The sequence below is a fragment of the Pseudophryne corroboree genome, chromosome 12, assembly GCF_028390025.1.
Source record: "Pseudophryne corroboree isolate aPseCor3 chromosome 12, aPseCor3.hap2, whole genome shotgun sequence".
NCBI classification, from domain to species: Eukaryota; Metazoa; Chordata; class Amphibia; order Anura; family Myobatrachidae; genus Pseudophryne; species Pseudophryne corroboree.
The window spans coordinates 105,534,652-105,551,655 of NC_086455.1; the positions used below are offsets into that span (position 1 = coordinate 105,534,652).

Genomic DNA, 17,004 nt, shown 5'->3' on the forward strand with positions numbered 1-17,004 from the left:
CCGTGCAAGATGTACCCTGTTTTGAACCTTCCTCAGGAGTGTGATCAAGAAGACGATTCAGCAACAATTTCAGCTCTCTCTCTTGCAGCCACCATAGCAGAGACCACAGTAGGCACAGCGACACCCACGAGATTAGTGAAAGCCCCTAGCGGAGGGATAGGTGAGGTCGTGTCAACGGGTAAGTACGGCACCATGCACTACACTGAAACAATTGTACCACAACAAGCTGTAGAATCTACACAGGAAGAGGCTGTTAGAATTGCTCCTGTAAGGGTAATAGCAGTTCCCAATGGAAAAACAGATGTGTCTGGAGCCACTCCCATAAGGAACATTGCCATGTACACTCCATTTTCCAGAATGGAATTAAGAACAATAGTGTCCGAATTTCCTGACCCCAGGAAGGATTTAGTTGCTAGCCAAAAATACATCAGGGATTTAGGTAACACGGTAGAACCCAACAACAAGGATTGGCAGATACTGCTAAGAGCTTGTTTACCTTCCAATGTTGATGCAACTCAGTTTTTAGCTGATTGTGCATTGGATAAAGATGTACCGCTTACAGACGTGTACAACAAGGATAATGTAAAAAGGATAAATTTACAGCTAAAAGAGTATTTCCCAGCCGTTGTTAAATGGAATAAAATATTTTCCATTAAGCAAAAGGAGTCCGAAACGGCAATAGAATATTTTCACCGGGCACTATTAGAAATGGCAAAGTACACTGGTATAGAAGACATTAAGACCAACCCAAACCATCGAGAAGTAGCAGTATCTGTACTGATGGATGGTTTGAAAGAAACATTAAAAGCTAGGGTACAGACCACGCAGCCATGTTGGCGAGGTCTGTCAGTGTCCACCTTGAGAGAGGCTGCTATTGATCACGACAGAAATATCACTAGGCACAGGGAGTCGCAAAGTGATAAGTTGATGTCCGTAAGTATACAGGCGCTGACCACAAGGCAGCCTGCGTATGTACCACCGAATCCTGTGGGTAAGGCAAGTGTAATAACATGTTTTTCTTGTAACAAACCAGGACATTTTGCACGAGACTGTAGAGTAAGAAATGTACAAAGATCTTTTCAACCCCCTAGACAACAACACCACACACGACATTGGGAGCAGGGTCCACAGAGGCGGAGTTTTGAGCCACATACAGGGGAAACAAAAAGATATCCCCCACACAGAGATTGGCATGCCTCTGGTAGTTCCCAGCTAACTCCCTCACAAGTAGTTGCTGCCAGCGGGATTCAGGGAGGTCAGCATACCCAATAGGGGTGTGGCCATACCTGTAATCTGCAACCAGTTAAATTGATTGCCAGTCTTGGAAGCGAACCAGAGATTGCAATCAATGTAGCCGGTAAAACTTTAAACTTTCTTGTAGACACAGGGGCGGCCAAGTCAGTGATCAATTCGACAGTGGGCATGAGAACCACTGGTAGGACAGTTCCAGCCATAGGAGTAACAGGAGTAGTCCAGCACTACCCTGTTAGCAAACCAGCCGAGATTACAATAGGGCCTTTGCATACCAAGCATTCCTTTTTGCTGGCTGCATCGGCACCGACCAATCTCCTGGGAAGAGACTTACTATGTAAAATGGGTTGCGTCATTTATTGTACTCCTGAAGGTGTATTCTTGGACATCCCTGAGAATCACGCTCAGGAAGTACGAGACATGTTAGACTCCCCATCAAAATTAATGTCACATTCCATTATGACAAATAGGAATCCATCCCAAGTAGAAGAGATGACATCTCAGATACCAGAGTCGCTTTGGACAAAAGATGGACAGGACACTGGATTAATGGCAAATGTAGCTCCAGTAGTTGTACAAGTAAAAGATGGTAGGATAGCTCCAAAAATCCCACAGTATCCTCTGAAGCCAGAGGTGGAGTTAGGAGTTTTCCCGGTAATAGAGCGCTTGCTACAACAGGGCATTCTAGTAAGAACGTCCAGCACAGCAAATAGTCCCATCTTCCCTGTTAAAAAGAGTGGGGGGAGGGGTTACAGGCTAGTGCAGGATCTAAGGGGGATTAACAAAATAGTTGAGAGTCAGTTCCCCGTAGTGCCTAATCCAGCTGTCATCCTAATGCAAATTCCTCCCACTGCCAAATTTTTCACTGTTATTGACCTCTGCTCCGCTTTCTTTTCGGTACCTCTGCACCCTGACAGCCAATATTTGTTTGCATTCACATACAGAGGAGTCCAATACACGTGGACTCGGTTACCCCAAGGTTTCATAGATAGTCCAAGTATATTTTCTCAGGCTTTGCATGATTGTTTACAGTCTTTCCAACCGGAAAGTGGATCAGTGTTGATACAGTACGTGGATGATCTACTACTGTGTTCTGATTCATTGGAGGCATCCCTGAAGGATACGAAGCAGCTCCTGTTTCATCTTTCAGACACAGGTCACAAGGTCTCCAAAGACAAGTTGCAATTATGCCAAGCTAAGGTAAAATACTTGGGACACTGTCTAACACAAGGACTGAGACACCTGACCGCTGATAGAATCCAAGCCATTAGAGACATGACACTGCCACAAACCCAGCAACAGATCAGGACGTTTTTAGGAATGTGTGGGTATTGCCGTAATTGGATCCCAGGGTTTTCCATATTGGCGCTACCTTTGCAGGAAATGGTCTCTTCAAACAAACCTGATCGGATTTCGCATACAGACGAATCCGAAACAGCATTTGAGAGACTCAAACAGTGCCTAACGCAGGCACCAGCATTAGGTATGCCAGACTATGGGAAACCCTTTGAACTATACGGAACAGAAAGTGCTGGGTGCGCAGCAGGTGTACTAACACAAAAACACGGTGATGCCAGCAGGCCAATTGCATACTACAGCGCGCAGCTAGACACGGTAGCGCGATCCCTCCCCACATGCTTGCGTAGCGTTGCAGCGATAGCATTGCTAGTGACGAAAAGCGAAGATGTCGTGCTAGGCCACAACCTCACAATCCATACACCACATGCGGTATCGGCCTTATTGAATTCTGCCCAAACCAGACATGTCTCATCAGCAAGGTTTACGAGATGGGAATTGGCATTAATGGCCCCAGTAAACATCACCATAAGGAGATGCAGCGCATTAAACCCTGCAACATTTCTCCCAGGTGTGCCTGGACAGGCACAAAGGGTGGGAGGTGAGAGTGATGGGGAAGGAGGATTTAATGCAAAGGAAGATACACATGATTGTATGGAATATTTGACCCAAAATTTTTCCGCAAGGCCTGACATCAGTGACAATCCACTAGAAGATGCAGAACTCACGTTCTACACGGACGGTAGTTGTCACAGACAGTCAGACTCGGGAGACTTGTGTACTGGATACGCAGTCGTAGATGACCAAGACACCATAGAAGCGGAACCGCTAGGCCCACCTCACTCAGCCCAGGTTGCTGAACTGGTCGCCCTAACCAGAGCATGTGAATTGGCTAAGGGTAAGTCTGCCAATATCTACACCGATTCTAGATACGCGTTCGGGGTAGTCCATGATTTCGGAGCGCTATGGCGTCTCAGAAATTTCATGACGGCAGCTGGTACACCGATAGCGCATGCAGCTCACATAAAAAGGCTTCTAACAGCGATACAGGAACCCGACAGAGTGGCTGTTATCAAATGTAAAGCACATACATATAGTCAAGACCCAGTATCCCTTGGTAACAGCCGAGCAGACGAAGCTGCAAAGCTTGCAGCTGCTACCCCCATACGGACAGACACCACACAACTGATGGTATTTAATACCATCAACACACAAAAGTTGTGTGAAATGCAGAATTTGTGTTCCACTCAGGAGAAGGCAGTCTGGAAGGCAAAGGGATATGGCCAGGAGTCCTCAGGGCTCTGGACGGATGGACATGGTAAACCAGTGGCCCCCAGGGCATACCTTCCGTGTCTGGCTGAAGCAGCTCACGGGCTGACTCATCTAGGCAAGGAGGGGATGTGCAAATTGGTAAGAGCATACTGGTGCGCCCCAGGATTCTCCTCTCATGCTAGTAAAAGAGCAATGTCATGCCTTACCTGTCTGAGAAAGAATATTGGAAAGGCAATACCTACAGAACCATCCCATATCCCACCTGCCGGCGGCCCTTTCCAAGTAATACAAATTGACTTCATTCAATTGCCCCCATGTAGAAATTTAAAGTATGTACTTGTCTGTATAGATGTTTTCTCAAATTGGGTCGAAGCTTTTCCAGCAGCTACAAATACCGCTATGTTTACAGCTAAGAAAATTGTGCAGGAATTTGTATGTAGATATGGTATCCCTAGAATCATTGAAAGTGATAGGGGTACCCATTTTACAGGTGATGTCTTTCAAGGAATGTGTAAGTTGATGGGAATTGATAGTAAGCTGCACACTCCGTACCGTCCACAGGCGAGTGCGAAGGTCGAAAGAGTGAACAGCACTATTAAAAATAAATTGAGTAAAGTAATGGCAGAGACAGGATTGACGTGGCCAGAAGCTTTACCCATTGTTTTGTATAGCATCAGAACCACTCCCAGGTCCCCTCTTAATCTGTCCCCTTTTGAAATCTTGTTTGGTCGACAACCGCATGTCATGATTAACCCTCAGGATGATTTGAAATGTAACAATGAAGTAACTGTAAAGTACTTAATTAATATGAGTAAGCAGTTGAGGAATCAAAATGATAATCTGAAGTTGGTGATTCCTGATTTACCAGATAGTAATTGTCATGACATTGAACCTGGGGATTATGTAATGATACGAAATTTTCTACGCTCAGGTTGTCTTATTGATAGATGGGAAGGACCATACCAGGTCTTATTGACTAGCACCACAGCATTGAAGGTTGCTGAGAGAGAGACTTGGGTCCATTCATCCCACTGCAAGAAGGTTGCTGATCCAGAGAAGTCCCGTGATAAGGAACAGACGGTAGAGGTTGTATCACTAGAGTGTCTGTTCCAGGAGGACTGAGGCGGCACCTGAGCCTTGAAGACCGAAAGCAGCTGTCGACTCCCCTCTCCCTTTTATTGTTTTCTCCACTTCCCATCCCCTCTCCTTTAAAATTTCTTTTTCCCCCTTCTCATTCTTCTCTATTTCCTCCTCAAAGATGGACTTGCCCCAAGAGACTGTGGTCCGGATTTTGATGTTAACCATGATGTTGACCAGAGCAGTCTGTTCCGGCGAGAGTACCATAGAGGTCGAAAGAGGTTCTGGAATGGGTTCCGATTATGATGATGTAGGCGTAGTTTTCCAAGATCAACCAAGCCAACAAGCAAAGGCGAGTATCAGAAAACGATCCGATAGAAGAAATTGTGATGGATTGTTAGCTGAGGAAAATTGTATCTGTAGGCTCTGTGATAATCTGGTTGAAGATGGATGCATAAAGAAATGCCAATCTAGTTTTAATATCCATATAGACCGGCATCCATTGAGTGACTATCACTCCTTAGTGGGTAACGTGTTAAACCAAACAGATTGTTGGGTATGCTCTCAAGTACCTCAGGGTCACAGTAAATCAGGGCTAGTACCATTTCCTTTAACGTTAGGGGAGGTACTTGAGCTAAGTGGTGGGAGACCGGTGGACCGGAGGTTTAACATCTCCAGCCCTCCTAGTTTGAAGCTCCACCAATACCATGTGGATAGGTCCCTCATATGTTTTAACATCTCCAATCCCAGAAAACCGGGAAATTGGGAAGTGTCATGGAGCAACCTTACCATGACCTTTTCACACAGAGCAGATAGAATGCCTACAGATACAGAGCTCGTACGCCACATAGCCAGTAGAGGAAAATCTTTCCGGTATCGATATACCTTAGGAAATAGGATTACTAAAGTTGGAGAGGTATCACCAGGATACTGTGCACATATCGTACAAACCGATACGTGCATTAGGCAGATGGAAGAATTAGGGTCAGGAGATTTCACCTGGAAGGTTTGTAACATGGTCATGTCCTTCTCCGTCCCCTATGTTCTCCCCGATGATGCATATTTCATATGTGGGAGAAAGGCGTACAAGTGGCTTGCCCCAAACTCTGAAGGATTGTGTTATATTGGAAAAGTATTGCCTGAAGTAATGACTGTTACACATGTCAAAATGAAGGACATACACCGTGGTGCCCAAACTCCTTATACTCACACTCACTACGAGCACCTTGTTAAAAGACAACTGTCAGAAAGGTTAGAGCATCCGGCCTCTGATCTTATCCATGAATCCACCGGGATTCAGGTTCTGGTAGCGTTAGATTTCACTCGCACCGCTCGAGGTGTGATGAATTATAGATACATTTCCGCACTCGCCAATTTGTTAGATAATATCACTGAAATGTATGATGACACGTTTAGATACACTGGAAGAGAACTTCAAGCTTACAAAACAGAACTAGTTCAGCATAGGATGGTTCTTAATTATCTTACAGCAGTAACAGGCGGATATTGTGTTACATTGGCAACACAGTACGGCATAAAGTGTTGCACGTATATCACAAATAGCACCGAGGATCCGGTAGAGGTCATAGACCAAAAGATGGACGATATTCTGCAATTAAAGTGGGAATTTCGTCGAAAACACAATCTCACCCTTGCTGCTGTAGGTAATGAGCTGACTGGTTGGGTGTCATGGTTGAACCCGCGAAATTGGTTCTCCGGTTTAGGAGACTGGGCTCAAGGAGTCATAATGGATGTTGGAAAGTTTCTCCTATGTATTTTGGGTGTCGTTATATCGTTTGGATTGATATTTAGATGCGGGCAGGCTTTAATAAGGTGCAAACAAAGTACAAAAGTGATGAGCTTGAGGAGTGAGGAAACTGTAATTAACCTGGATTTGATTTATGACCCAATGCTAGAAACCATGACGTAATGATGTAATGAGTATACGGTCCGCCTTTCACCCATTTCTATGTTTTCCTCCGAGGTACAAAGACCCACGTAGACGAAGGATTTGATGAGCCAAGGGGCCGACAACGGAAAGATGGAAAGAAGAAGAGCAGACGACCTGATAAACAAGATTTTGATGGACAATGCCATGGGTACCCCAGTTTCCCTAGGAACTTTAAAATCACGCTAGCCCAACATTTTTTGTAAATCCATGGACGTTGTATGCTTTACTCACGATTTATGAGCAAAAGCACAAAGAAGAAGACTCCAATCAACCGACACCAATCAAGACCCCAATCGACGAACGTACATTAACCTGACATAGAATATCATTGCATTTTTCGTAAGTGTTCTTTATCTTCATCTCTACAACCCTCAGGTAATGACACACATAGACGATAGGGAATTCAGGCACAGATATCAGCAACCACATACCTCCCCCATTCATGTATCATCAACTAAAATGTGCATCCCCATTTTGTTACAACTACAGCCGAAATGAGCTCGGTAAAGTTTGACAGCCCATCCACAGACCTGTACCACAGGATAAGAAGGAATTCAAATGTATACTTCGCAATACCTCGGAGCTTGATTTACCACACGTACGGCACGATGATACATGACCCTCCAAACATGGACTCATACACACATGCTTCTACTTTCTCACTAGGTCATACCCTCTTCACACCTACTCCATTCTTCTTCCTTTCCCCACCATGGAAATCAATTAACCCCTGACTTACATTTTTCTCCTTAAATATTTTGTGGCAGTTATTATTGACTGCCAAAGGGTGGACTGTCAAAGTCAGAAAAATGTCTCAATGCACGTTGCCATATTTGCACCGCACACTGGTCCGTGCTGCGCATGCGTACGCTCTCCCGTGGAAGCGCATACCCGCAATAGCGTGCACTCGCACGCGCAGTATGCGCATTTACGGTAGAGTTTATGTGATCGTAGCGTGCGACTCATTAGTTACAAATGTTCACAATTAATGTAGTTTATAGATCATGATCCCTTTGATAGTTTCTGTAAGTTTGGTTAAAGTATAATGTCCCAGAGCTGAGGAATCCCTCTTTGCATCGTACGAAGGGTTTAACAGGAATCATACAGCAGTGTTTGGTACCCATCGGAAGAGTATTTAATTAGCAATATTCCGGTGTTGGTTTGGAGCGTATTAATCGCTCGTGCGAATAGTTATGGACATAAGAAGTTTATGTCCATTTCTATTAATTACACATACTCAGGTATGCGGCGGGAAACCCAGTTTCCCACCCACCTGAGCTGTTGGAAATCGTCACAGCCCACCTGTATGAATCACCCTATGACCTTTTGTTATGATGCAGGGCCGAATTCCTTCGGCCAATGGACAATGGGATTGTAGGACCAGGAGATTGCATTGTGTGTGGAGCATAAATAGGCAGGCCGACCACATCCAGCTCTCACTCTCTCATCAACGGTTATCTGCTGATAATCGGGAGCTGGATATCGAGGCGCTGGCGATCATACCCTTTGTGCGTAAGTTCTCTCCATAATCATTGTCTTTCTGCGAGCCAATCTCTCTCTCTCTCTCTCTCTCTATCTCTCTCTCTCCTCTTTTTCTCTTAAATACCTTATAGTATTATAGTATTGTATCGTATTGCATTTAGGTCAGTGTAGTATTGTCTTTTTGTATTTATTGTTTAGTTCTGTGGTTAGGAAGTCTCTGTTATATTGTAGTGTATCATATGTACTGTTATCCCCTTTTACAAGTATATTAGACATAATACAGTTAATAGGCCTTGGAAACCTAAACCAGTATCTGTGTATTTCCTATAGTGATAAGTGTTCATTTGAGCGTCGGTGACGCTCATGCAGCTTTGTAGATAGTCAGGTTCCACAAGGTTGCACTTACACCCTGTACTCACATTAAGGTATTCAGTGTATTTCATCGGTATAAGGTTTAACATAAAGGTATAGTGTTGTGAGCGTCTGCATCGCTGGTGACCTCCTCGTGGTCTCTAGCGTACGCTACGTTACAGCGAATCTTTCCCCTAGACATAACCAATAACGTGTCCTGTGATCACTGGGCCGTGAGCGAACGTGACGCTTGAGCGTCTCGCCTACGGCTGAGCGATCGTTACGCAAATAGCGTATCATTACGGTATTTCTTAAATAAACAGCGTACAGTGTTCTTAGCTTCATAAGGGTTGTTTATACGACAAGGAATTTAGAATTGTCAGCATCTTATGCCCCCTTTTTGCCAGTTTATAGAGGTGTTTTTGCTGCCCAGGGTGCCTGTGTGTGTGGGCAGCAATGGCGCGCTGTACTCCCGCCAGCCGCGCTGTACCTCAGCCGTCACTTTTCTTGATAGAAGATCTGTCTTCTTCTACTCACCTGTCTTCTGACTTCTGGCTCTGTGAGGGGGGTGACGGCGTGCTGTGGGAGTGAGCATCTAGACACGGTTAGCGTTCAGTACCCTTCAGGAGCTAATGGTGTCCTGTCACCCAGAAGCAGAGCCATGAAACTCTTCAGGAAGTTGGTTCCTACTTCTGCCCCCTCAGTTCCACGAAGCAGGGAGTCTGTTGCCAGCAGTTCTCCCTGAAAATAAAAAACCTAACATAAGTCTTTTCAGGGAAACTCAGTAGAGCTCCCCTGGAGTGATTCCAGTCTGCCTGGGCACATTTCTAAACTGAGGTCTGGAGGAGGGGCATAGAGGGAGGAGCCAGTTCACACCCATTGAAAAAAGTCTTAAGAGTGCCCATGGCTCCTGCGGAATCATCTATACCCCATGGTCATGAAGTGGACCCCAGCATCCTCTAGGACGTATGAGAAAACACGTGTATGAACAAAACCTTTCACTTTGGCTTTTTGGATTTTGGGCACTATGATACCTTTTCTCCAACAAGTTCCATTTGTGGTTCTTCCACATAATATTCAGCAATCTTCTTCCACCACTCTAAGCTCTGACTACTGCGAGGAGGCAGGGTAAAAACACCGCCCTTCTCTCGTGGAGGTTGCAATGTTGAGATTGAGACTCCATTTTGCAGAATTCTGTAACAACATTGAATATGTATAATACACCAGTTAATACAAGCATAATAAATTACCTAAAGTATGGGGATATTTTAGACATTTAACAAACTGTATTGCCATTCAGGACTCAGTAGTGGTCTCTTACACTGCTGAGCCACTTACAGGTCAACAAACACTCCTAATTGGCTGATTGCAGGTTAAATTCATTTTACTTAGGGATCTCCTCGGAACTGTTGTGCCCATAGGGTGGTTTTTTTTTGGCTTTTCTTTTTAATTTCTATACAAAGTATTCATCTTCACTTTGAATTATGTTAAATCAAGAAAAGAAAATCATTTTAGATAAATATTTTCTAAGTCGGATACATTTATTTAAAAAGTATGGGGAAATTAATATTGTTTTCATTATGTTGGCATTAAGATATACTACTGGGGCAGATGTGTTAACCTGGAGAAGGCATAAGGAAGTGATAAACCAGTGATAAATGCAAGGTGATAAACGCACCAGCCAATCAGCTCCTAACTGGTAATTTACATATTGGAGCTGATTGGCTGGTGTGTTTATCACCTTGCACATATCACTGGTTTATCACTTCCTTATGCCTTCTCCAGGTTAATACATCAGCTATTTATTCTCCCTCCAGGGGGGTCGTGGACCCCCAAGAGGGAGATAAAGTGTCGGTATGCCGGCTGTCGGGATTCCGGCGCCAGTATACTGCGCCCCGGGATCCCGACAGCCGGCAAACTGAAGACCACCCCCCCAACAGGTCACTATTTGAGAATTTCTGTCTGTGGTACCAAGTGGGATGATTTCTGAGGCTGACCCAGCAAAACAGGCTAACTTACCTGTGTATGATTAAAGAAATCCACAAAACATGACCGTTGGTGGATCTTGAGGACTGGAGTTGAAAACCCATGTTCTAGAGTACGACCCTGGTACCCATCTAAGAAAGTCATTAATAGATGTCCAGTTCTACTCAGCATTTGCCTTGTACTATCAAGGTGCAGGGGCCTGGTCATTTTTTTCACAGGCCCCTTCCACCGCTAGTGGTCCTGAGTAATCTGGGATTGAGAAAATGGGGTAAGATCGGATGTTTCCAATCGTGTTTATAAATTTGGTTTGAATTTCATGCAGTTTAGAGGTTTGCAAACTACTTCACATCTCAGAGTCACATCCCATAGGGCTCCTAAAGCGGCTTGTGCTTAACTGAATCAGCCTACAGTATCTCAAGTACAAAGTACTGTATCCCTTCATTTTAGCATATCCAATGAGTTTGTGCATGTGTCCCAGCTGTGTGTAGGGTCCAGTTGAAGCTGAAATCACCAAGCAGTTTTGAAGTTTCATATACGTTCTCATCAGCACAGTGACGGATCTATAACAAAGAGTCTCTACAAAATCTGTGTAGCCATTTGTTATTTTAACAACCTTACAAAAGCGTTATCTCTCTCTCTCTCTCTCTATCGTGTTGAATAGTTGTGTAATTTTTTAGGTCACTGAACAAAATGCATACATGAAGCATGTTTTTTGTTTAGGTAAATGCACTAATTGGTCTGCCGTCTGCATACCTCTGTACATTTTCAGTGAGGACAGGGCTGCATGTGACAGGTGTACTGACATGAAGAATGAAAGGTAAGCAAGGAGACTGAAATATAGGGAGAGAAGCGGGAGTACAGCGCAATGATGAGTCCCCTATCAAATAGAGGATTGTGGTGTCAAATGCAAATCTATCGAAAACATCTCATTTGTTATTCTATTTACACTATTCATATATTGGATGTACAGCAACTGAATTCACCAAAAGAAATATCACTTTATTACTACATCACATAAACTACCATGTCGCATTACATGTAATTTTAAAGAAAAATCATGCCTTTTGATCCATGGCTATTGATGATGATAATAATAATAATAACAATAACAATAATAATTAATACAATATAAAACGCAGTCTTTTTTATCTGAGAGTCCAACGAAATCTATTATTCATCATCCTCTGTCCTCATTTTAATTTGGAAAAGTAAAAAATGCACCCAGAAAAACTACATTCTGACTGCAACCTATCTTTGAATAAGCATACCACTGTCACCCAATGTACACTACAATACTATATACTACATTTAATACTACATATCTCATGAACACAATTATAAGGGAGCAAGCTTTGCCCTTGAAATATTCACTTTATTTAACATTTCACCATGAAATTAAGCACATTCCAACAGTAGAATTTGGCCTTAGCCCTCTAAAGCCTGACACATCAAGTAATATAAACAACAAACATAATACAAATCTCGTTATATGGTTTACTATGTCCCAACCACACCACAAACCAGAATGAGATGACCATCATCATAACCGATGGCGTAACTACAGAGGGTGCAGGGGATGCAGCTGCTATGGGGTCTGAGCAGCTTTCAGGGCCCGCTGCTCCCCCTGCACCCAGACATCGGCTGCCTCTAAGTCCCACTGCTCACCCCTTCACCCCCGCCCAGTGTGAGAACAGCCGCCACAGGTGATAGCACTCCCCTTCCCTGCGGCAGCTATGTAGAGGGTGGTGCGGGGGCCCTTCCTGTCCAGCTCCAAATCCCGGCTGCCGGTGCCGTGACTCGCAAACATTTAGGGGGCGAGGCCTAATTCTGAAGAGTTTATGCCCCATCAGAGACCTCTGCTGTGTTCAGGAGGGACAGGTGATGTATCTCCTGCTTGTCTCCCCCACCCTCTCTCCCTGATACTCTCTCCTTTGCTCATCTCTCTCTCTCTTTCTCTCTCTCCCTGACACACTCTCACTCTCTCTATGATACTGTCTCTCTCCCTGATACTGTCCCTCTCTCTCCCTGACACTTTCACTCTCTCCCTCTCTCTGACAGTCTCCCTCTCTCCCTGACACTAGCTCTCCCTCTCTCGCACTGATGCTGTGCCCCCCTCTCTCTCCGTCCCTGACACTGTATGTCTTTCTCTCTCCCTGATACTGTCTCTCTCTCTGTCGCTGACAATGCCTCTCTCTCTTTCCCTGACTCTCTCTATCTCTCGTCCGACACTGTCTCTCTGCCCCTCTCTCTCTCTGACACTATCACTCGCTCTCCCTCTCTGACAATGGGCCTATTTCAGATCTGATCGCAGCAGCAAATCTGTTAGCTAATGGGCAAAACCATGGGGCTAATTCATACAGTGGGCGATCAGGTCTAAACTGCGCATGCGTATGCACGCAATGTGCAGGCGCGTTGCACGGGTACAAAGCGGATCGCCGCTCAGTGATGGGTTTGTGTGAAGGACCCATTCACACGGGCGTTCGAAAGGAGTTTGACAGATAGAAGGCGTTTGTGGGTGGCAACTGACCGTTTTCTGGGAGTGTTTGGAAAAATGCAGCATGTTCAAGCGTTTGCAGGGAGGATTCCTAACATCAATTCCGGTCCCGGACAGGCTGATGTGATCGCAGCGGCTGAGTAAGTCCTGGGCTACTCAAAGACTGCACAAAATCTGTTTGTACAGCTCTGCTACACATGCGTTCACACACTTGAAAAGTGAAAATACAATCCCCTAAGGGCGGCGACTATGCGAACGCAGGACTGCAAAAAAAAACTAGCGAGCGAACATGTCTGAATTAGGCCCCATGTGCACTGCAGGGGGGGCAGATATAACATGTGCAGAGAGAGTTAGATTTGGGTGTGGTGTGTTCAAACTGAAATCTAAATTACAGTGCAAAAATAAAGCAGCCAGTATTTATCCTGCACAGAAACAAAATAACCCACCCAAATCTATCTATCTGCCCCACCTGCAGTGCACATGGTTTTGCCTATTAGCTAACAAATTTGCTGCTGCGATCAGATCTGAATTACCCCCAATGTCTTTCTCTCCCTCAAACTGTCTCTCTCTCCCTCTATCTCTGACACTGTCTCTCTCTCTCTCTCTCTCTCTCTGACACTTTCTCTCTCCTTCCGTGACACTCTCATTCTCTCTTTCCCTCTCTTTCTTTCCCTGACACTCTCAGTATCTTTTGCTCTCCTCTCTTTCTCTATCCCTCCTTCACTTCCTGACATCCTCTCCCTTTCTCTTCCTTCTCCACATTCTCTCTCTCTTTGACACCCTCTCTTTTCGCTCCTCTCTTACTCTCTCTATACGTGTGTGTGTGTGTGTGTGTGTGTGTGTGTGTGTGTGTGTGTGTGTGTGTGTGTGTGTGTGTGTGTAAGGGGCATGGTAGTGACAAGGGGGGGGGGGGCTTCTAGATATTGTTATGGGGCCCCCAAAGTTCTAGTTACATCATCATAACACATGTAAAATAAGAATTTACTTACCGATAATTCTATTTCTCGTAGTCCGTAGTGGATGCTGGGGACTCCGTCAGGACCATGGGGAATAGCGGGCTCCGCAGGAGACAGGGCACATCTAAAAAGCTTTTTAGGTCACATGGTGTGTACTGGCTCCTCCCCCCATGACCCTCCTCCAAGCCTCAGTTAGGTACTGTGCCCGGACGAGCGTACACAATAAGGAAGGATCTTGAATCCCGGGTAAGACTCATACCAGCCACACCAATCACACCGTACAACTTGTGATCTGAACCCAGTTAACAGTATGATAACAAAACGAAGTAGCCTCCGAAAAGATGGCTCACAACAATAGTAATAACCCGATTTTTGTAACAATAACTATGTACAAGCATTGCAGACAATCCGCACTTGGGATGGGCGCCCAGCATCCACTACGGACTACGAGAAATAGAATTATCGGTAAGTAAATTCTTATTTTCTCTAACGTCCTAGTGGATGCTGGGGACTCCGTCAGGACCATGGGGATTATACCAAAGCTCCCAAACGGGCGGGAGAGTGCGGATGACTCTGCAGCACCGAATGAGAGAACTCCAGGTCCTCCTTAGCCAGAGTATCAAAATTTGTAAAATTTTACAAACGTGTTCTCCCCTGACCACGTAGCTGCTCGGCAAAGTTGTAATGCCGAGACTCCTCGGGCAGCCGCCCAGGATGAGCCCACCTTCCTTGTGGAACGGGCATCTACATATTTCGTCTGTGGCAGGCCTGCCACAGAATGTGCAAGCTGAATTGTACTACAAAACCAGCGTGCAATAGACTGCTTAGAAGCATGAGCACCCAGCTTGTTGGGTGTATACAGTATAAACAGCAAGTCAGACTTTCTGACTCCAGCCGTCCTAACTATATATATATATATATATTTTTAGGGCCCTGACCACGTCTAGTAACTTGGAGTCCTCCAAGTCCCTAGTAGCCGCAGGCACCACAAGAGGTTGTTTCAGGTGAAAACGCTGACACCCCTTCATGAAGAAACTGGAGACGAGTCCCAGTTCTGTCCTGTTCAAATGGAAAATTTTAATATGGGCTTTTGTAAGACAAAGCCGCCCATTCTGACAATCGCCTGGCCGAGGCCAGGGCTAACAACATGGTCACTTCCCATGTGAGATATTTGTCAACAGCATGGTCACTTTCCATGTGAGATATTTCAAATCCACAGATTTGAGCGGTTCAAACCAATATGATTTTAAGAAATCCCAACACTATGTTGAGATCTCACGGTGCCCCTAGGGGCACAAAAAAGCTGTATATGCAATACATCCTTTACAATCTGGACTTCAGGAACTGAAGTCAATTCTTTCTGGAAGAAAATCTACAGGGCCGAAATTTAAATGTTAATGAACCCCAATTTGAGGTCCAAAACACTCCTGTTTTCAGGAAGTGTAGAAATCGACCTAGTTGAATTTCCGTCGTGGAGCCTTCCTGGCCTCACCCACGCAACATATTTTCACCACATGTGGTGATGACGTTGTGCGGTCACCTCCTTCCTGGCTTTGACCAGGGTAGGTATGACCTCTTATGGAATGCCTTTTCCCCTCAGGATCCGGCATTCAACCGCCATGCCGTCAAACGCAGCCGCGGTAAGTCTTGGAATAGACATGGTACTTGCTGAATCAAGTCCCTTCTTAGCTCCCCAGGCCCTTAGTCCTCTGTGAGCATTTCTTGAAGTTCCGGGTACCAAGTCCCTCTTGGCCAATCCGGAGCCACTAGTATAGTTCATACTCCTCTATGTCTTATAATTCTCAATACCCTGGTTATGAGAAACAGAGGAGGGAACACATACACAGACTGGTACACCCACGGTGTTACCAGAACATCCACAGCTATCGCTTGAAGGTCTCATGACCTGGCGGAATACCTGTCCCGTTTTTGTTCGGGCGGGACGCCATCATGTCCACCTTTGGTCTTTGCCAACGGTCCACAATCATGTTGAAAAACTTCCCTATGAAGTTTCCACTCTCCCGGGTGGAGGTCATGCCTGCTGAGGAAGTCTGCTTCCCAGTCGTCCACTCCCGGAAAGAACACTGCTGACAGTGCTATCACATGATTTTCCGCCTAGCGAAAAATCCTTGCAGTTTTCACTGCCCTCCTGCTTCTTGTGCCGCCCTTCTGTTTACGTGGGCGACTGCCGTGATGTTATCCCACTGGATCAATACCGGCTGACCTTGAAGCAGAGGTCTAGCTAAGTTTAGAGCATTATAAATTTGCTCTAAGCTTATTTATGCGGAGAGAATTCTCCAGACTTAATCACACTTCCCTGGAAATTTTTTCCCTGTGTGACTGTTCCCCAGCCTCTCAGGCTGGCCTCCGTGGTCACCGGCATCCAATCCTGAATGCCGAATCTGCGGCCCTCTAGAAGATGAGCACTCTGTAATCACCACAGGAGAGACACCCTTTTCCTTGGATATAGGGTTATCCGCTGATGCATCTGAGGATGCGATCCGGACCATTTGTCCAGCAGATCCCACTGAAGAGTTCTTGCGGGAAATCTGCCGAATGGAATTGCTTCGTAATAAGCCACCATTTTTACCAGGACTCTTGTGCAATGATGCACTGACACTTTTCCTGGTTTTAGGAGGATCCCGATTAGCTCGGATAACTCCCTGGTTTTCTCCACTGGGAGAAACACGTTTTTCTGGACTGTGTCCAGAATCTTCCCTAGGAACAGTAGACGTGTCGTCGGAAAAAGCTGCGATTTTGGAATATTTAGAATCCACTCGTGCTGTCGTAGAACTACTTAAGATAGTGCTACTCCGACCTCCAACTGTTCTCTGGACCTTGCCCTTATCAGGAAAGCGTCCATGTTTCTTTTAAGAAAAATCATCATT

At 45.2% G+C, this 17,004-nt stretch overlaps 1 protein-coding gene across 1 annotated transcript in view; it reads right to left on the reverse strand.

Annotated features, from left to right (window-relative positions):
- Nucleotides 1–17,004, reverse strand: part of TTC6 (tetratricopeptide repeat domain 6) — a 660,756-nt gene that overhangs the window by 428,547 nt on the left and 215,205 nt on the right. Inside the window, exon 7 of the mRNA XM_063947843.1 lies at nucleotides 9,715–9,874. Coding sequence (XP_063803913.1) covers nucleotides 9,715–9,874 — 160 coding nt within the window. The remainder of the gene's footprint in view (nucleotides 1–9,714; nucleotides 9,875–17,004) is intronic.